The sequence below is a fragment of the Crinia signifera genome, chromosome 1 (assembly GCF_055691185.1).
Source record: "Crinia signifera chromosome 1, ASM5569118v1, whole genome shotgun sequence".
In the NCBI taxonomy this organism is placed as follows: Eukaryota; Metazoa; Chordata; class Amphibia; order Anura; family Myobatrachidae; genus Crinia; species Crinia signifera.
In genome coordinates, this window is record NC_139217.1 from 221,704,876 (window position 1) to 221,722,115 (window position 17,240).

Sequence of the window (17,240 nt, forward strand, 5' to 3'; positions counted from 1 at the left end):
AAATTGAGTCAATGTAGAGAAGAGTCCAACGCGTTTCATCTACAATGTACTTAATCAGGGGTCATTCAAACACAGAAGCTTGGTAAATTGAATTACAAAGAAGGTACCTCACAAAAAGTGTTTTAATGTTTGGTTTTCAACAATCCTTTAATTAATATTAGATGCTTTTGATAGGGTCACTGATAAAAAGGGCTTCAATGGGCCTAATATGTGGGAAAATGGCTTAAAACAATATTAGTGGTCCTATTGCAGAGTACATCACATAATATTAGTGGTCCTATTGTACCATCAGATATCCAAAATTCTATGGAACAAATGCTAAGGATAGACATTAGATCAATACAGCATAGGATCATACATTCGGAGCCACTCTCATTCAGCCTGGGTCTGGTGGTTGAATCCCCAACTGCCAACCCCTGCCAGCCGCCGGAAGGGGATGCGCACGCATGAGACGCTCATGCGTACCCTTCCAATGGAGCTCCCTGTCGGTCCCCGCCGCCTACCTGTCACTGTCCACCGGTCCCTGCCACCTCCCCACACCCCCCCCTCAACCCTGCCCATCTCCCTGACGGGCAGGGTTCACATCCCCCACCACCCAAAAACTGGGACAAGCATGTGTGTGAGACGCTCACGTGCCCCAGTCAGATGGAGCAACTCTCTGCCGGTGATCACCAGCAGGGGCATTCTGACAAGCCCCGGGCTGGCTGAGAGACGCTCCATCTGTGCACAATCAGACAGTGTACCATTGGAGATATGTCCTAATTTGTAGCTCTGAATTAAGTTCTTAATTCTGGCATTTACCAATAGAAGTGTAATGATTCTGTTGCCTTCCGCATGAGGACTAACATGGCTCTCCCAAATAGCAGACTGTAGACGGCAGCACTCAGAAATAAACACACCAACACCCAACACATACCGTTGAGAATAACAACGGTACTTATTTCCTAGCACGGCGCCCATCGCATAAGATTGTATCCCTTAATAAGACATACAATCTATTCAATTGAAAAGATTTTTAATTGTAAGTACAATATCGCATCTTATGGATCTCATCTTATGGATCTCATGGATCTTATGCATCCATAAGGTGCATAAGATCCATGAGATCCATAAGATAAAAGATCCATCAACACCAACCCGAAATGTGGCGAGCGCAGCGAGCCCCGCGAGGGGACGCGTAATACCTGTGAAGTAATACGCCACGCAGCGCTCGCCACACTATATAAAATCAACTCCACGCGGACGTGGATAGTGGGGGTATGAAAAGGTCGTAGGACGCGTACCGCCGCCCCTCGCGTGCTCGCTGCGCTCGCCACGCTTTGGGTTGGTGTTGATGGATCTTTTATCTTATGGCTTCTTATGGATCTTATGCATCTTATGGATGCATAAGATCCATGAGATCCATAAGATGAGATCCATAAGATGCGATATTGTACATGCAATTAAAAATCTTTTCAATTGTATAGATTGTATATCTCGTCGATCTCGTCCATGCACAAACACATAAGATGCATGCAATGCTTGCGATATCGTCCTAACACATACAATCCAGATCATGGGCGCCGTGCTAGGAAATAAGTATCATAACAACTTTTCAATGCAAGAAAATAGTTTTCGTCAGGGCAATATTATAAAAATGAAAAAATATAATTACACTCGCCATTTTTTTGTCTTCTCACCTGTACCTCATCATACGTGTAAGGTGTGCAGTATGCCTGCCTGCAGTGGCCCCACTTGATGACATCATCTGTAGTGCTCCTGTCACCACAAATACATACATCAAAGCTGCCAAATTAAACAAGTAACATGAGCAAGTAATAATTTAGTCACAATAATGACCTCTTAAAAATAATAAAATGATGAAGAAAACAAGAGTTACAGAAAACAATTCAAACCTAAGGATTCATTAAGCCTGCTCATGGTGTCCAGCAAATACATCCAACTAGATTCTTTCTGCAGGAGTAGCCTTGATCAGAATTAGAATCAACTTTATTGGCCATGTATACTTGTATACACTTGGAATTTGACTTGGATTGCTGTGCAACAGCCAGTTTGGTACAGTTAAACAGTGACAGATATACGAACACATACAGGTATATGCTGGGGATATAGATGCAGGGGGCACATACCCGCTGAGCTGCACAGCGCCTAGGTAGCCATCAGCAGCGCCACTGGTCATTGCAGCAGCCAGTTAGGTAACAATATAAGCAGGGACAGTACACCACAGTGACATTGACACCTCAATCCAGAGGTTGTATATGGTCAATAAATTTGTGCTTCAATGCTGTAGCTGAATGACCCATCATGGCATAATAATGGGCAACAGGCTGTTCGCTAGTACCTTTTAGAACTGCTGCTCTAATTGGCTGTCTATGCTGGCCCTTACAGGTTTAAAATTGACAGTCTGTCTTGACCACATAATATTTGCGGCAAGGTCAGACCAGTACATAAACCACAAATTTGGTGGTACAGATAAGTTTGAAATTTATCTTAAATGAAATGTTGTTATAAGGATATTTGATGGTGTCACCTGTCCACATATATCCACATGTAACACAGCCAGCACACTTGACACATCCTGACTTAGGGATACCTAGGAATGTACTGCTGCTTGGTTTGTCAAAATGAGTAATATATAGAACCAGAAATTCATGCAGGTTACGTCCACGTGATTAATTGGTTACAAGTTTTTTTTTATCAGCTAAACCAGGTAGGTTCTATCAAAGTATATGATGGGCCAATATTTTTTGACAGCCATTCTAGTGACATAACTAGTGATGTTAAACAGGTTCAGATTTATTTGCTGGACACCATGAGTCCCAGAGGGCTTAATGAATCCTTAGGTCTGAATAACTTTCTGTAACTCTTGTTTGCTTCATTGTTTTATTCTTTTTAGGATGTCATTCATTATTGTAGCTAAGTTATTGCTTGCTCATGTAACTTGTTTCATTTGTCAGCTTTGATGTACTGTATGTATTTGTGGTGAAGGGATCACTACAGGTTACGTCATCAAGTGGGGCTTCTGCGGGACTGCTGCTGTGAGGCTCACACGGACACTATGGTGGAGGTGAGAAGACACATAAATGGTGAGAGTAATTTTGTGTTTGTTATTGCCCTGACGAAAATGCTTTTCTTGATTGAATCTTTGGTATTCTAAATGGCATGCATTGGTGAGTAGATTTCTGAGTTGATTATTTTAGAAAATTAAATTGGAAATAAGAATGATTTATTTTGCACTAACTAAGAGAAAAAGCCATAAAATAATATACTGTTAATAGTCAAGCATTCCTGACAAGAGTTCAAAAAGAAGCCAAGAAAAAGAGTTTTCAAAATCAGCCCATCTTATACTAACAAATATTAGGAGGCTGACCTATTAGCTATACTGCCCCCCTTTCTTCTTCCTAAAAAAGACATTAACGGTTTAGCAAACTAAGCACTTTAGCAACAGGGTCTGTCACTTTTATAGCTGAAGTGATTGGCTTCTTGGGTCGCCAATGTTTGTTATTCTTTTATAATTTTTGTAAAATAGCTTACATAAACTTGTTGCAAATAACGTTAAATGGACAAGGTGCCTAGATGTTTAACATCCCTACCTCTACTAACTTTGGCCTCAAATATTGTACAGATGCCTTCACATATGTTGCCAGGATTGGGTAAAGATATTTACAAACATAAGAGGTGGCTTTTTTGGTCTTATGCCCAGAAATGACAATGATTTTTTTATCATCATCATCATCATGCATGCATACTCAATTTCTATGTCACCATCCCCCCATTTAAGAATGGTGCAGACATTATGAAAGGTGGTTTCTATGAGAACATTGTCAGAAATGTCAGACTCGCACATAGCTATGGAAAGCCCTAGACTCGCCTCAGTCATTTTTGAACACACAGTTTGTTTATCAGATTAAAAATTCTTCTGTTTTTGGTCACTGCCTATTGTAAAGGTAATGTGAAAAGGTGTTGCATCATCATCCCTTTTTATTCTTCTAGATATCTCTTCTACTTTTGACACTGTTGACCACTCTCTTCTCATGCAAATATTACAATACCTAGGTCTTCAGGACACAGCCTTAGCTAGATTCTCATCCTACCTATCTCATCATTCTTTTAGTTTGTTGCTTCGCTACCTCTATCTATTGCAAAGCTTAGTTTTAGGGCTTTTTTCTTTCTCAATATGTACAGCTTCTTGTTCAGTGCCAGGGATCGCCAGAATGTCCCCGCTGGTGATCGCCGGCAGAGAGGCACTCCATTGGACTGGGAAGTGCAGGCGTCTCACACGCACGCACGTCCAAGTTTTTTGGTGGTGGGAGATGGGAACCCTGCCCGTCTCTGCTTCAGGAAAACAGGTATGGGGGGGGGTGTGGGGAGGTGGAGGAGACTGTGAGGGAACGGCAAGGAGGAGGCGGGGACCTCCGTCAGAAGAGGATGCGCAAGCATCTTGTGCGTGTCCCCTTCTGGTGGCTGTCGGGGACTGGTGGTTGTCAATCCGACCATCAGACCCCTGCTAGATGAGCCACGCTCCCTCTGTAGAACATCTTTTGGATTTCAATGTAGCAGATGACACTAAACTATACATATCCTCCCCAGTCTTTATCACCATGGTTAATGCCTTTCTGCTGGTTTATCTTTGATGTCATCTCACCACCTCAAACTTAGTATTTCCAAAACAGAATAAATATTTCCACTGGCCATTAGTAACCAAACAGATAAACTCTATCATTGTTGAGAACTAAACAATCAATCCTACCCTTGACTCAGTAGCGTAACTATAAATTGAGCGCCTGCCTACTGGAAATTTTGGCAGTGACCTCCACCCCAACCCCCAACCCTGCCTTACTCACTGCCTACAGGACCTGCAGATCTAATTGTCTGCGGTCCCAGATCTCCTCCTGGCTGGTTCCTGCTAATGAAAATGACCCTCACAAAATGGCTGCCCCTAACAGCAGACCATTTTTGAGGATTCTAGATGAGGCCACCGCCTCCTCAAGGGGTCTGAAATTATGTTTTGGCTATTTTGCATTAACAGGAGCCTGCCAGGAAGAGAGCCGGGGGCCGTGGACAAGTAGATCTGCGATTCCCGGTGGAGGCGAGCACGGGGGTAAGGTTGGTCACAGGCCCCAGCAGCAGTGTAGTGCAATGATAGCCCTGCAGACTCCAAGCACCCACACTTACTCAACACCTCCCTCTGTGGGGCTATTGTTACATCACTGCCTTGACTCTAAATCTATCTAAAAACATATCCAATATGAGACATACTTTACACAAGACACTGCAAAAACTCAAATCCATGCTCTCGTTATTTTCTGCATTATTTCTGGCAATAGTCATAGAAACATAGAATTTGACGGCAGATAAGAACCACTTGGCCCATCTAGTCTGCCCCTTTTTAAACATGTTACCTCAAACCATATTTGATCCTTATTTTTTTGTAAGGATATCAATATGCCTATCCCAAGCATGTTTAAATTGTAATACTGTATTTGCCTCTACCACCTCTGATGGGAGGCTATTCCACTTATCTACTACTCTTTCTGTGAAGTAATTCTTCCTCAAATTTCCTCTGAACATTCCTCCCTCTAGTTTCAGTGCATGTCCTCTTGTTCTGCTTCCTGTGAAGAATGTCTCCCACCTGTACCTTGTTAAAGCCCTTGATATATTTGAAAGTTTCTATCATGTCCCCCCTTTCCCTTCTCTGCTCCAAAGTATACATATTAAGATCTTTTAGTCTTTCCTGGTACGTTTTGTGATGTAGGTCATGCACCATTTTAGTTGCCCTTCTTTGTACAGTCTCTAATGTATTTATAAAACGGTGATCAGTAGGGATGACTACGACATCATTGGTATTACAGAAACATGGTGTAATGAGTCGCATGACTGGGCATTAAACATGGAGGGATATACACTCTACAGGAAAGACAGGGAAAATAGAAGGGGCGGGGGTGTGTGCCTATATGTAAATAATAACTTAACATCATGTGAGAAAAATATGAGCACAGACCTGGAAGACGACAACTCGGAGACAGTGTGGGCAGAGATAACCGACAATAATAAGAAACCAAAAAACAAATTTATAATAGGGGTATGCTATAGACCACCAAATATAAATGAAAGGGAAGAGTCTCTTCTTTTAAACCAAATCAAACAAGCATCAAATCAGGGTCAGGTATTAATTATGGGGGATTTTAATTTACCCGACATTGATTGGGAAAACGAAACAGGTAAATCAGCAAGAAGCAATGGGTTCTTAAGCTTACTTAAAGACCAGTTTATTACACAAACGGTAGAAACTCCAACTCGTGATGAGGCGCTCTTGGACTTAGTATTAACAAATAACACAGACTTAGTTTCAAACACAAAAGTAATTGAACAATTAGGGAATAGTGATCACAATATGGTTTCACTGGAAATCAACTTCAGTAAATTACATCAAAAAGGATCTGCAAAAATACTAAACTTCAGAAAAGCGAACTTTGAATTATTCAGGGAAGCCCTAACAGGAATTGGGTGGGAAACGGTTATGGAGGGAAAAAATGCAGAGGAAATGTGGGATACTCTAAAAAAGGTGCTTGATTCACTAACTATTGAATACATTCCTAAAGTAACTAAAGGTAAATTCAACAAAAAAAAGCCACCATGGTTGGACAAAGAAGTAAGGTCAGCTATCAACAATAAAACCAGAGCCTTTAAATTCTATAAAAATAACTTGAATGAGGAGGCGTTCGCAAAATACAAAGAATCAAACAAAACTTGTAAAGGGGTAATCAAAGCAGCTAAAATATTATATGAAGAATGCATAGCCACTGAAAGCAAAACCAACCCAAAGAAGTTTTTTAAATACATAAATAGTAAACGTTTAATTAAGGAAAACATAGGCCCACTAACTGATACTAGTGGAAAAAGTGTTACTGAGGACAAGGGAAAAGCAAAACTGTTAAATGAGTTCTTCTCATCAGTATTTACTAAGGGAGAGCAGACTGTGGAACGAACATTTACCACAAACGGGTCAAATAAGCCAGATCTCATTGTGGATTTCACGCCGAAGGAAATAATACTGAGGCTAAGCAAACTCAAAACAAATAAGTCACCAGGGCCAGATGGGATTCATCCGAGGGTATTAATGGAATTAAGGGATGAACTAGCTACCCCCCTACATTATATCTTTAGCAAGTCACTATCGTCAGGTATAGTACCAAAAGATTGGAGAATAGCAGAGGTAGTGCCAATATTCAAAAAAGGAAAAAAGGAAGATCCCGCTAATTACAGACCCGTTAGTTTAACATCAATTGTGGGTAAACTATTTGAAGGATTTTTAAGGGATGGTATCCAGGAATATTTAGATCATCACCGCCTACTCAGTACTAACCAACATGGGTTCGTGAAAAATCGTTCATGCCAAACTAATCTACTAGGGTTCTATGAAGAGGTTAGCAAAAACCTCGATAATGGAAATGCTGTAGATGTGATTTTCCTAGATTTCGCTAAAGCATTTGATACTGTCCCACACAAGAGATTGATTAATAAAATGGAGAACCTAGGATTGGGTGAAAATATCTGCAGATGGGTAGGGAATTGGCTATGTAATAGAGAACAAAGAGTGGTTGTGAATGGTGCCGTATCAGATATGATACCGGTACTAAGTGGAGTGCCCCAGGGTTCGGTTTTGGGGCCCATTTTGTTTAACATTTTTATTAACGATATTGGGATAGGGTTACTCAGCAATGTATCCATCTTTGCGGACGATACAAAACTTAGCAAAGTCATCAAATCACCAGAAGATGTCACCATGCTTCAAAATGATCTTGCAATTCTAGATGAGTGGGCAAAAAAATGGAAGATGAGGTTCAATGTAGATAAATGTAAGGTTATGCACCTTGGGAGACACAACCAGTGTGCAAGTTACAACCTTAGCGGAGAGGAACTGGGTAATTCCATACTTGAAAAGGATCTAGGAGTCCAAATAGACAGCAATCTAGGATGTAGTGCCCATTGTAATGTAGCTACAAAAAAGGCCAACAAAATTCTGGCATGTATTAAGAGGGGAATGGAAACTAGGGACTCAAGGGTAATTATGCCACTATATAAAGCATTGGTGAGACCTCACCTAGAGTACGGAGTACAGTTCTGGGCCCCACACTATAAAAAGGACATCATAGAATTAGAAAAAGTCCAAAGGCGTGCAACAAAGCTTATTAGGGGAATGGAGAATTTAAGCTACGGGGAGAGATTAAGCAATTTGGGACTATTTACATTAGAAAAGAGACGTTTAAGGGGGGACATGCTCAACATGTACAAGTATATCAAGGGCCAATATAAGGAACTGTCACACACCCTATTTTCTACTAGAAAGGAATCTAGGACGCGAGGGCATGAGTATAGATTAGAAGAAAAAAGATTTCATTCAGCTAGTAGAAAGAATTTCTTTACGGTCAGAACAGTCAAACTCTGGAACTCTCTTCCCAGAGAGGTGGTAACGGCTGGCTCATTAAATGCGTTCAAGGCAAAGTTGGACAAACATTTACTGGAGAAAAACATCCATGGGTACAAATAAGAAATATAATTTGTCTGTAAAATACCAGAACCTACCAAATCAGCAATGGATATCTATACCAGGTTGAACTAGATGGACGCAAGTCTTTTTTCAGCCTTACCTACTATGTAACTATGTAACTATGTAACTATATATCCTTCTGGAGATATGGCCTCCAGAACTGAACACAATACTCTAGGTGAGGTCGTACCAATGACCTATACAGTAGGATTATTACTTCTTTCTAGTGACACCTAGATCCCTCTCTTTCTCAGTAGTTTCCATTATAGTGCCATTTATACTTTATTAAGTCTTTGGATTTTTGAGACCCAAGTGCATGATTTTGAAATTTTTGGCATTAAACTGTAGTTGCCATGATCTTGACCATTCCTCTAATCTACATAGATCATCAATCATTTATTTTACCCCTCCTGGTGTGTCTACCCTGTTGCCTATCTTTGTGTCATCTGCAAAAAAGGCACATTTTACCCACAATTCCATTTGCAATATCACCAATTAAAAAGCACTGGTCCAAGTACAGATCCCTGGGGTACCCACTTGTAACTTTTCCCTCCTTTGACTGTACTTCGTTTACTACAACTCTCTGTTTTCTGTCCTGCAACCACACTCTTATCCATTCAACTATCTTAAAATCCAATCCCAAGCTTTCAATTTATTTAACAGTCTGCGATGTGGGACAGTGTCAAAAGTCTTACTAAAGTCTAGATAAGCTACATCTACAGCCCCACCTTGATCTATTACTTTAGTCACCCAGTCAAAAAAGTCAATAAGATTTGTTTGACATGATCTTCCCCCAGTAAACCCATGCTGTTTCGAATCCTGTAAATTGCTGGTTTTGAGATATTCTACAACTCTTTGTTTTAAGAGTGTTTCCATCAATTTTCCTACTACTGATGTAAGGTTTACTGGTCGATAGTTGCTTACCTCTTCCTTTCTTCCACTTTTGTGCAGTGGGACTACATTTGCTGTTTTCCTGTCCTCTGGGATTACTCCAGTAGCTAGTGACTAGTGATTAATTCTGTTATTGGTTTTACCAGCTCCCCTTTATTTATTTATTATTTATTAACCATTTCTTATATAGCGCATTCACATTCCGCAGCGCTTTACAGAGTATAGTTGAACATTCACATCAGTTCCTGCCCCAGTGGAGCTTACAATCTATATTCCCTACCACATATACATGCCCACATATACAATATAGGGTTAATTTTGTTGGGAAGAAAGTCTGTCCATTACCAGATCTTGTGGAGAACACGCAGATCCTGGACCTCTGCAGTCAGTCCCTGAGCAGCATCTTTTATTCTTGCCTCCACACTGGTGGTGGGTATCCGTGGTCCTCTCACACAGGCCAACGCATTTCTACCACGTCCGTGGTCTTTATCAAGGCAGAAAGATGAGTGTCCATAAGCCCCATTGGGCAGTCTTTATAGTCCCATATTTTAGTGTCCACCCTATCCGGAATTCTCATTTCGAACGCCAATGTTTTGGCGCTCCCGACGTCACGTGACCCGCTCTCGTCGGTCCAACCGCTGATAGGTTCCCTTGTAAGGGCACATCCTGCCAACATTAAATATGGCCACAATAGAGTTTTCTGTTAATGTTTCCTTAGCTATAGATGCAGAGAGGTTCCCCGTGATGCCCGTGAGATTGGGTCACATGACCGCTGCAGACACCTTGCTATTTACTGGCAAACTATGAATGCACTGTGATTGCTAAGCAAACCATGCTGAGTTAGGTCTAATATTTCTAAATCCACAATGCAGACATCCCTGAAGCTACAAATCTCTTCAAATTTCCCTTTAACTCTCCTGGGAGCTTCCCAGGAATCTGATAAGACTCTAAGCTAAATTTTCACTCTATTTCCTTCAGATACACCTGATCACATTGGGTAGAGGCTAAAGAAATTTTCATGTACTGTACAATGTATTGTAGGATGAAGAGCTGATTTTTTTTTATAAAGTGAGGAATACTGGCAAGTTTTATCCTATGACAAAAAGATATCAAAACATTGCAGTTGTCAATTACCATGATATATTTAAAAATAGATTGTGGAATATGATATTTAGGATATTTTGATGCTCAAGAAAATAGACTGTTGAAAAAGACAAGAGAAACAACAACCTGTGAAACATAACATTTGAATAGTATCCAACTAGCTCAATGCTTACTGAATTTAAGTAAACTCAGATGCAAGTTACAATAAACAATCTTCATCAAGTACGCTCATTATATACTGATGTTTTTTATACTAGATGGCTCCTGCTCAGGATAAACATTAGTATCTTGCAACCAACCAATGTAATAGACTTTACAGTGTCTATTAACAATGAATCATATGTAGGCACCTGTGCATAAAGTTTTTTAGTTTTATTTAAAGTGACGTATCAGTAACCTCTTTGTGTGTGGTGTTTCTTTTGTCTCTTTCAACATGTAATTTGGATAATGTTTGAATCCATTCTACCTTATAACTGTTACGTCCTGCTCCATGCAGTTTGGTACATTTTTAAAGCTATCATTATGCAGAAAAGCATCTATGGCATTATATCAATAAAATAATTTTATGTTTTGCCTTACAGTGTTTCTTTGTCCTGGAATGTTAATGGGAGTTTACCAGAGTGAACATTTATTTGAGTCTGACCACCAGTCTGGAGCCTGGTGCAAAGATCCTTTACAAGCATCTGATAAAATTTACTATATGCCTTGGACTCCTTATAGAACTGATACCTTAACTGAGTACTCTTCCAAAGATGATTTTATTGCTGGGCGCCCAACTACAACATATAAGCTTCCTCACAGGGTAGATGGTACAGGATTCGTTGTGTATGATGGAGCACTGTTTTTTAATAAAGAACGTACCAGAAATATTGTGAAATTTGATTTGAGGACAAGAATTAAAAGTGGAGAGGCTATTATTGCAAGTGCCAATTATCATGATACATCTCCTTATCGGTGGGGTGGTAAATCAGACATTGATCTCGCAGTTGATGAAAATGGATTGTGGGTCATCTATGCAACAGAACAAAATAATGGAAAAATAGTTATTAGCCAACTGAATCCTTACACATTGAGGATTGAAGGTACATGGGATACAGCGTACGATAAACGATCTGCATCAAATGCCTTCATGATTTGTGGAATACTATATGTGATCAAATCTGTTTATGAAGATGATGACAATGAAGCAACTGGGAATAAAATTGACTACATTTATAATACTGATCAAAATAGTGATGCTTATGTAGATATACCATTTCCAAACTCATATCAATATATTTCTGCTGTGGATTATAATCCTCGGGATAATTTACTCTATGTTTGGAACAATTATCATGTGGTGAAATACTCTTTGGATTTTGGCATCATGGACAGCAAAACAGGTATGTCGTTTATAACAATCCTCTTGTAAATTGTACATGATCCCATAAATTTGATACTTTGATGTGTAAGATACAGTATTTTACTAATTCAGTAGTCTAGAAAAATAAGCTTTTTTCTTTAACGAGAAATAATTAAATTGAATAAAAAAAATTATTTTTCATACCGAATATATATATGGTATATGTTTACAGCACTCCTGGAGGCTTTCAATCAATGGCTCATTTCACCACTAGTGTGGTACAACGTTTCAATGCCCTTTATTGATGCAGCCTTTTTGTCAGGCATCAAAATGCTGCATCTATAAAGGGCATTGAAAGGTTGTACCACACTAGTGGTGAAATGAGTACTTATCCATTTATCTGTACGGGCACCCGACGCACTTCTAAAAGTGTACGGAGAGCCGGATCACACTATGCTCTATGCATACATATTCCGCAGCGCTTTACAGAAAATATATATATATATATGTATTCTGTGTGAGCCGGCACTCCCAGGTGGATAATGGTGATAATACTGACCCGGTGCCTTCCAGTATGGACTTACTGGTCCTGGTATAAGGGCAATGAACAGGCGGCACTCACGGATTTGATGCAAACGTTAAAAAAGGTTATTTATTCATCCAACATGTTTCGGGCCTCAGGACGCGTCATCACGTGAGTCATCACAGTGCGCGCCCGTTACTATGGACGCGCTACTGTGTATCAACCACAGGACGTGCGCCTTCCCATCTATGTGCATCATCATATGCAAACATCACAGCGTGCGCCTCCTCCATCGGGCGCATCACTGCTAGTCCAGCTCACAACATTGTCATGGAAACCTATGATGTGTCCTATATCAGCAGCTATTCAGGATGCATTATTACATATCCACCCCCCTATTCTTTTATATTTGGTTACTGTAGGAACAGATAGCATCGCCCATAATGACCATAGGCGTAAAGTGAATAAATACATATGCGCATCCATACAGAGTCTATCTTATCTCAAAAAAGCGGGTTATATATTGGCCAGAGATAAGCTGCCAATCAAACAACATTGAAACAAACAAACATATACTAACAACACATAATATATACATTGGATAAAAGGGGCAGAGAACAAGTGCACTGCAAAAACAAATATATCTCATAGCTATTGCTGATATTAGTGTGCAACCATGGTTCCCCCTCTTATCATTACTAGAATTGTCACTGTAGGTTTGTCTTAGGATTGTCCATTTTAGTTTAGGAAAAATCACAAAAAACATTTAAATGAGTTATACTCATTTAAGCCCCTAGGGCTGATGGTATCAAGGGAATAAATCCACCTTGCCTCCTTTTGTAATAGTAACTTGGCACGGTCCCCTCCACGAGTTAGAACCGGTACCTGGTCAATGATAATACTGCTTAGAGTGGACATGGCATGTTGGTGCTCAAGAAAGTGACGCGCCACTGGTTTATCGCTCGTCTTGGACGTCAGAGCTGCCCTTATACTGGAGCGGTGATTCGCCATCCGATCCTTAAAGGTGCAGACAGTCTTTCCGACATATGTTAAGCCGCATGGGCACTTCAGAAGATATATCATGTGGTCGGACGAGCAAGAAAGTCTGTGTTTAATTTTTATCATACGACCACTGTGCGGGTGGTTGAAGTGATCCCCTGTAATCATGGATTGACACGTGGTGCATCCGGTGCACTTATGGCACCCCAATCGTGTGGATCTCAGCCATTGGCTACCATTGTTCACTCCAAAGTTTAGCATTGGTCTCATTAGCATATCACAAATATTTTGACCTCGTCGATAAGCAATCATAGGCTGCTTGTTATTCAATTTTAATTTCGAATCAGAGGCCACAATACCCCAGTGTTTCTTGATGCTCTGTCTGAATTGTGGTGCCCTGGTGTCGTGGGTCGTTGTCACAATCATACGATCACTTTGTTTCTTGACCTTTCGAGTCTGTTCTCTTTCACAAATGCTTTAAGCACGTATTAAACTGCTATTGATAATATCTGGTGAGTAGCCCCTCTCTCGGAATTTAACTCTCATCTCATCAATCTGTATTTGCGTATAATTGATGTCGGAGTTTGTCCGGAGCACCCTCAGAAATTGTGAAATCGGCAGTCCATTTTTCAGGTTAGTGAGGTGGTAACTCGTGTAGTGCAGAAGCGAGTTTCTATCCGATGGTTTTTTATACAGCTTTGTGCCAATATTGGCATCATCCTTGTAGACTGTTACATCAAGAAAGTCTATCGATGTCAAACTTGCTGAATGTGTAAACCGAATCGGAGAATCCAGTTCATTGAGGCTATGCACCATCCTCTCAAAAGAGACCAAGTCTCCACGCCATACCAAAAAAATATCATTGATGAAGCGATAATAGTGCAAAATGTTGTTACCATAAGTGCTCAGGATATATTTCTCTTCGTACTCCGCCATGAAGATGTTCGCGTATACAGGGGCTAAATTCGAGCCCATGGCGGTCCCCTTCCGCTGGATGTAATAATTAGCGCCATATAGGAAGTGATTATTCGTGAGCACCTGTTCAATTAGATCACAAATAAATTTGATAGGAGGCGTATTATGTTTGGCCTTCCTCAACCTGTTTCTTACTGAATCAATTCCCTCCACATGCGGTATTACCATGTAGAGGGATGAAAAATCCATGGTTGCTAGCACTATATCAGCATCAGTAAACGCAGCATCCCTTATCTTCGTTAGAAAATCAGGGGTATCGCGTATATAACTGGGTATGGCCTTTACCACAGGTTGCAATACCTGATCAACAAACTGTGCCATCGGCTGCATCACAGACCCCCTGGCAGAGATGATAGGTCTGCCAGGGGGCCTGTCCAGCCGTTTATGGACTTTCGGCAGAGAATACAAAATTGGACAGATGGGACAGTCCACTTTCAGGTAACCAGCGATCATTTCATCTATCCAACCCATTATCACAGCTTGATCAATCACTTTATCAACCTTTGTTTTAATCAAATACATAGGGTTTCTCTTAATCTTCTCATACAGAGGTGTCACTGAGCTTCTCACAAAGATCTTGATGGTAATCCGCGTAATTCATGACAACAACAGCTCCCCCCTTATCTGCGGGGCGTACAACTATTTCTTTGTTGTCTCTTAATGTTTTAATAGCCTCACGCTGTATAGGGGTCAGGTTATCATAAGATTTTTTGTAGCTGTTGTTGTCATTTAAATCTGCGTCAATCATGCGCAAAAAACTTTAATGTTGGGGTTATTCGTAGGGGGGTCAAATGTACTAGGCTTCTTAAGAATTTGACCCAGAGTATCACCTGTCACTATCTCAGTGGTACTGAAGTGATCTTTAAGTCGTAATTTACGGCCCAATCTATATTGATCAATTACAGTATCAAATTTAGATCTTGAAAATATGGGCATAAAGCCCAAACCCATACTTAACAGGTTCTCTTCCCCTACACTCAAAGTATGATCAGATATGTTGATCACATGGTTTATCTCTGACGGCCCCTTCCCCTTCTTTTTGTATCCACCCCGCCGTGTGGGTGTCCTTGGGCGGTTCTCCCTTGGCGGTCTCTGTATGGACCGCTGCGCTCTCCTAAAAAATGTGGGTGGGTACCACTAGGGGGTAGGCACAATATAGATTGGGCCGTAAATTACGACTTAAAGATCACTTCAGTACCACTGAGATAGTGACAGGTGATACTCTGGGTCAAATTCTTAAGAAGCCTAGTACATTTGATCCCTACGAAAAAACCCAACATTAACGTTTTTTGCGCATGAATGACGCAGATTTAAATGACAACAACAGCTACAAAAAATCTTATGACAACCTGACCCCCTATACAGCATGAGGCTATTAAAACGTTAAGGGACAACAAAGAATTAGTTGTATGCCCCGCTGATAAGGGGGGAGCTGTTGTTGTCATGAATTACGTGGATTACTATCAAGATCTTTGTGAGCAGCTCAGTGACACCTCTGTGTATGAGAAGATTAAGAGAAACCCTATGTATTTGATTAAAACAAAGGTTGATAAAGTGATTGATCAAGCTGTGATAATGGGTTGGATAGATGAAATGATCGCTGGTTACCTGAAAGTGGACTGCCCCATCTGTCCAATTTTGTATTCTCTGCCGAAAGTCCATAAACGGCTGGACAGGCCCCCTGGCAGACCTATAATCTCTGCCAGGGAAGCTGTGATGCAGCCGATGGCACAGTTTGTTGATCAGGTATTGCAACCTGTGGTAAAGGCCATACCCAGTTATATACGCGATACCCCTGATTTTCTAACGAAGATAAGGGATGTTGCGTTTACTGATGCTGATATAGTGCTAGCAACCATGGATGTTTCATCCCTCTACACGGTAATACCGCATGTGGAGGGAATTGATTCAGTAAGAAACAGGTTGAGGAAGGCCAAACATAATACGCCTCCTATCAAATTTATTTGTGATCTAATTGAACAGGTGCTCACGAATAATCACTTCCTATATGGCGCTAATCATTACATCCAGCGGAAGGGGACCGCCATGGGCTCGAATTTAGCCCCTGTATACGCGAACATCTTCATGGCGGAGTACGAAGAGAAATATATCCTGAGCACTTATGGTAACAACATTTTGCACTATTATCGCTTCATCAATGATATTTTTTTGGTATGCGTGGAGACTTGGTGTCTTTTGAGAGGATGGTGCATAGCCTCAATGAACTGGATTCTCCGATTCGGTTTACACATTCAGCAAGTTTGACATCGATAGACTTTCTTGATGTAACAGTCTACAAGGATGATGCCAATATTGGCACAAAGCTGTATAAAAAAACATCGGATAGAAACTCGCTTCTGCACTACACGAGTTACCACCCCACTAACCTAAAAAATGGACTGCCGATTCCACAATTTCTGAGGGTGCTCCGGACAAACTCCGACATCAATAATACGCAAATACAGATTGATGAGATGAGAGTTAAATTCCAAGAGAGGGGCTACTCACCAGATATTATCAAAAGCAGTTTAATACGTGCTGAAAGCATTTGTGAAAGAGAACAGACTCGAACGGTCAAAAAACAAAGTGATCGTATGATTGTGACAACGACCCACGACACCAGGGCACCACAATTCAGACAGAGCATCAAGAAACACTGGGGTATTGTGGCCTCTGATTCGAAATTAAAATTGAATAACAAGCAGCCTATGATTGCTTATCGACGAGGTCAAAATATTCGTGATATGCTAATGAGACCAATGCTAAACTTTGAAGTGAACACTGGTAGCCAATGGCTGAGATCCACACGATTGGGGTGCCATAAGTGCACCGGATGCACCACGTGTCAATCCATG

The 17,240-nt window shown here is 40.8% G+C and overlaps 1 protein-coding gene across 20 annotated transcripts in view; it reads left to right on the forward strand.

The window, feature by feature from the left end:
• Window positions 1-17,240, forward strand: part of ADGRL3 (adhesion G protein-coupled receptor L3) — a 1,133,398-nt gene that overhangs the window by 241,036 nt on the left and 875,122 nt on the right. For all 20 annotated transcript variants that reach the window (XM_083179292.1, XM_083179295.1, XM_083179293.1 and 17 more), the window contains one exon: window positions 11,128-11,928. In XM_083179292.1, the coding sequence (XP_083035418.1) occupies window positions 11,128-11,928 (801 nt within the window). The remainder of the gene's footprint in view (window positions 1-11,127; window positions 11,929-17,240) is intronic.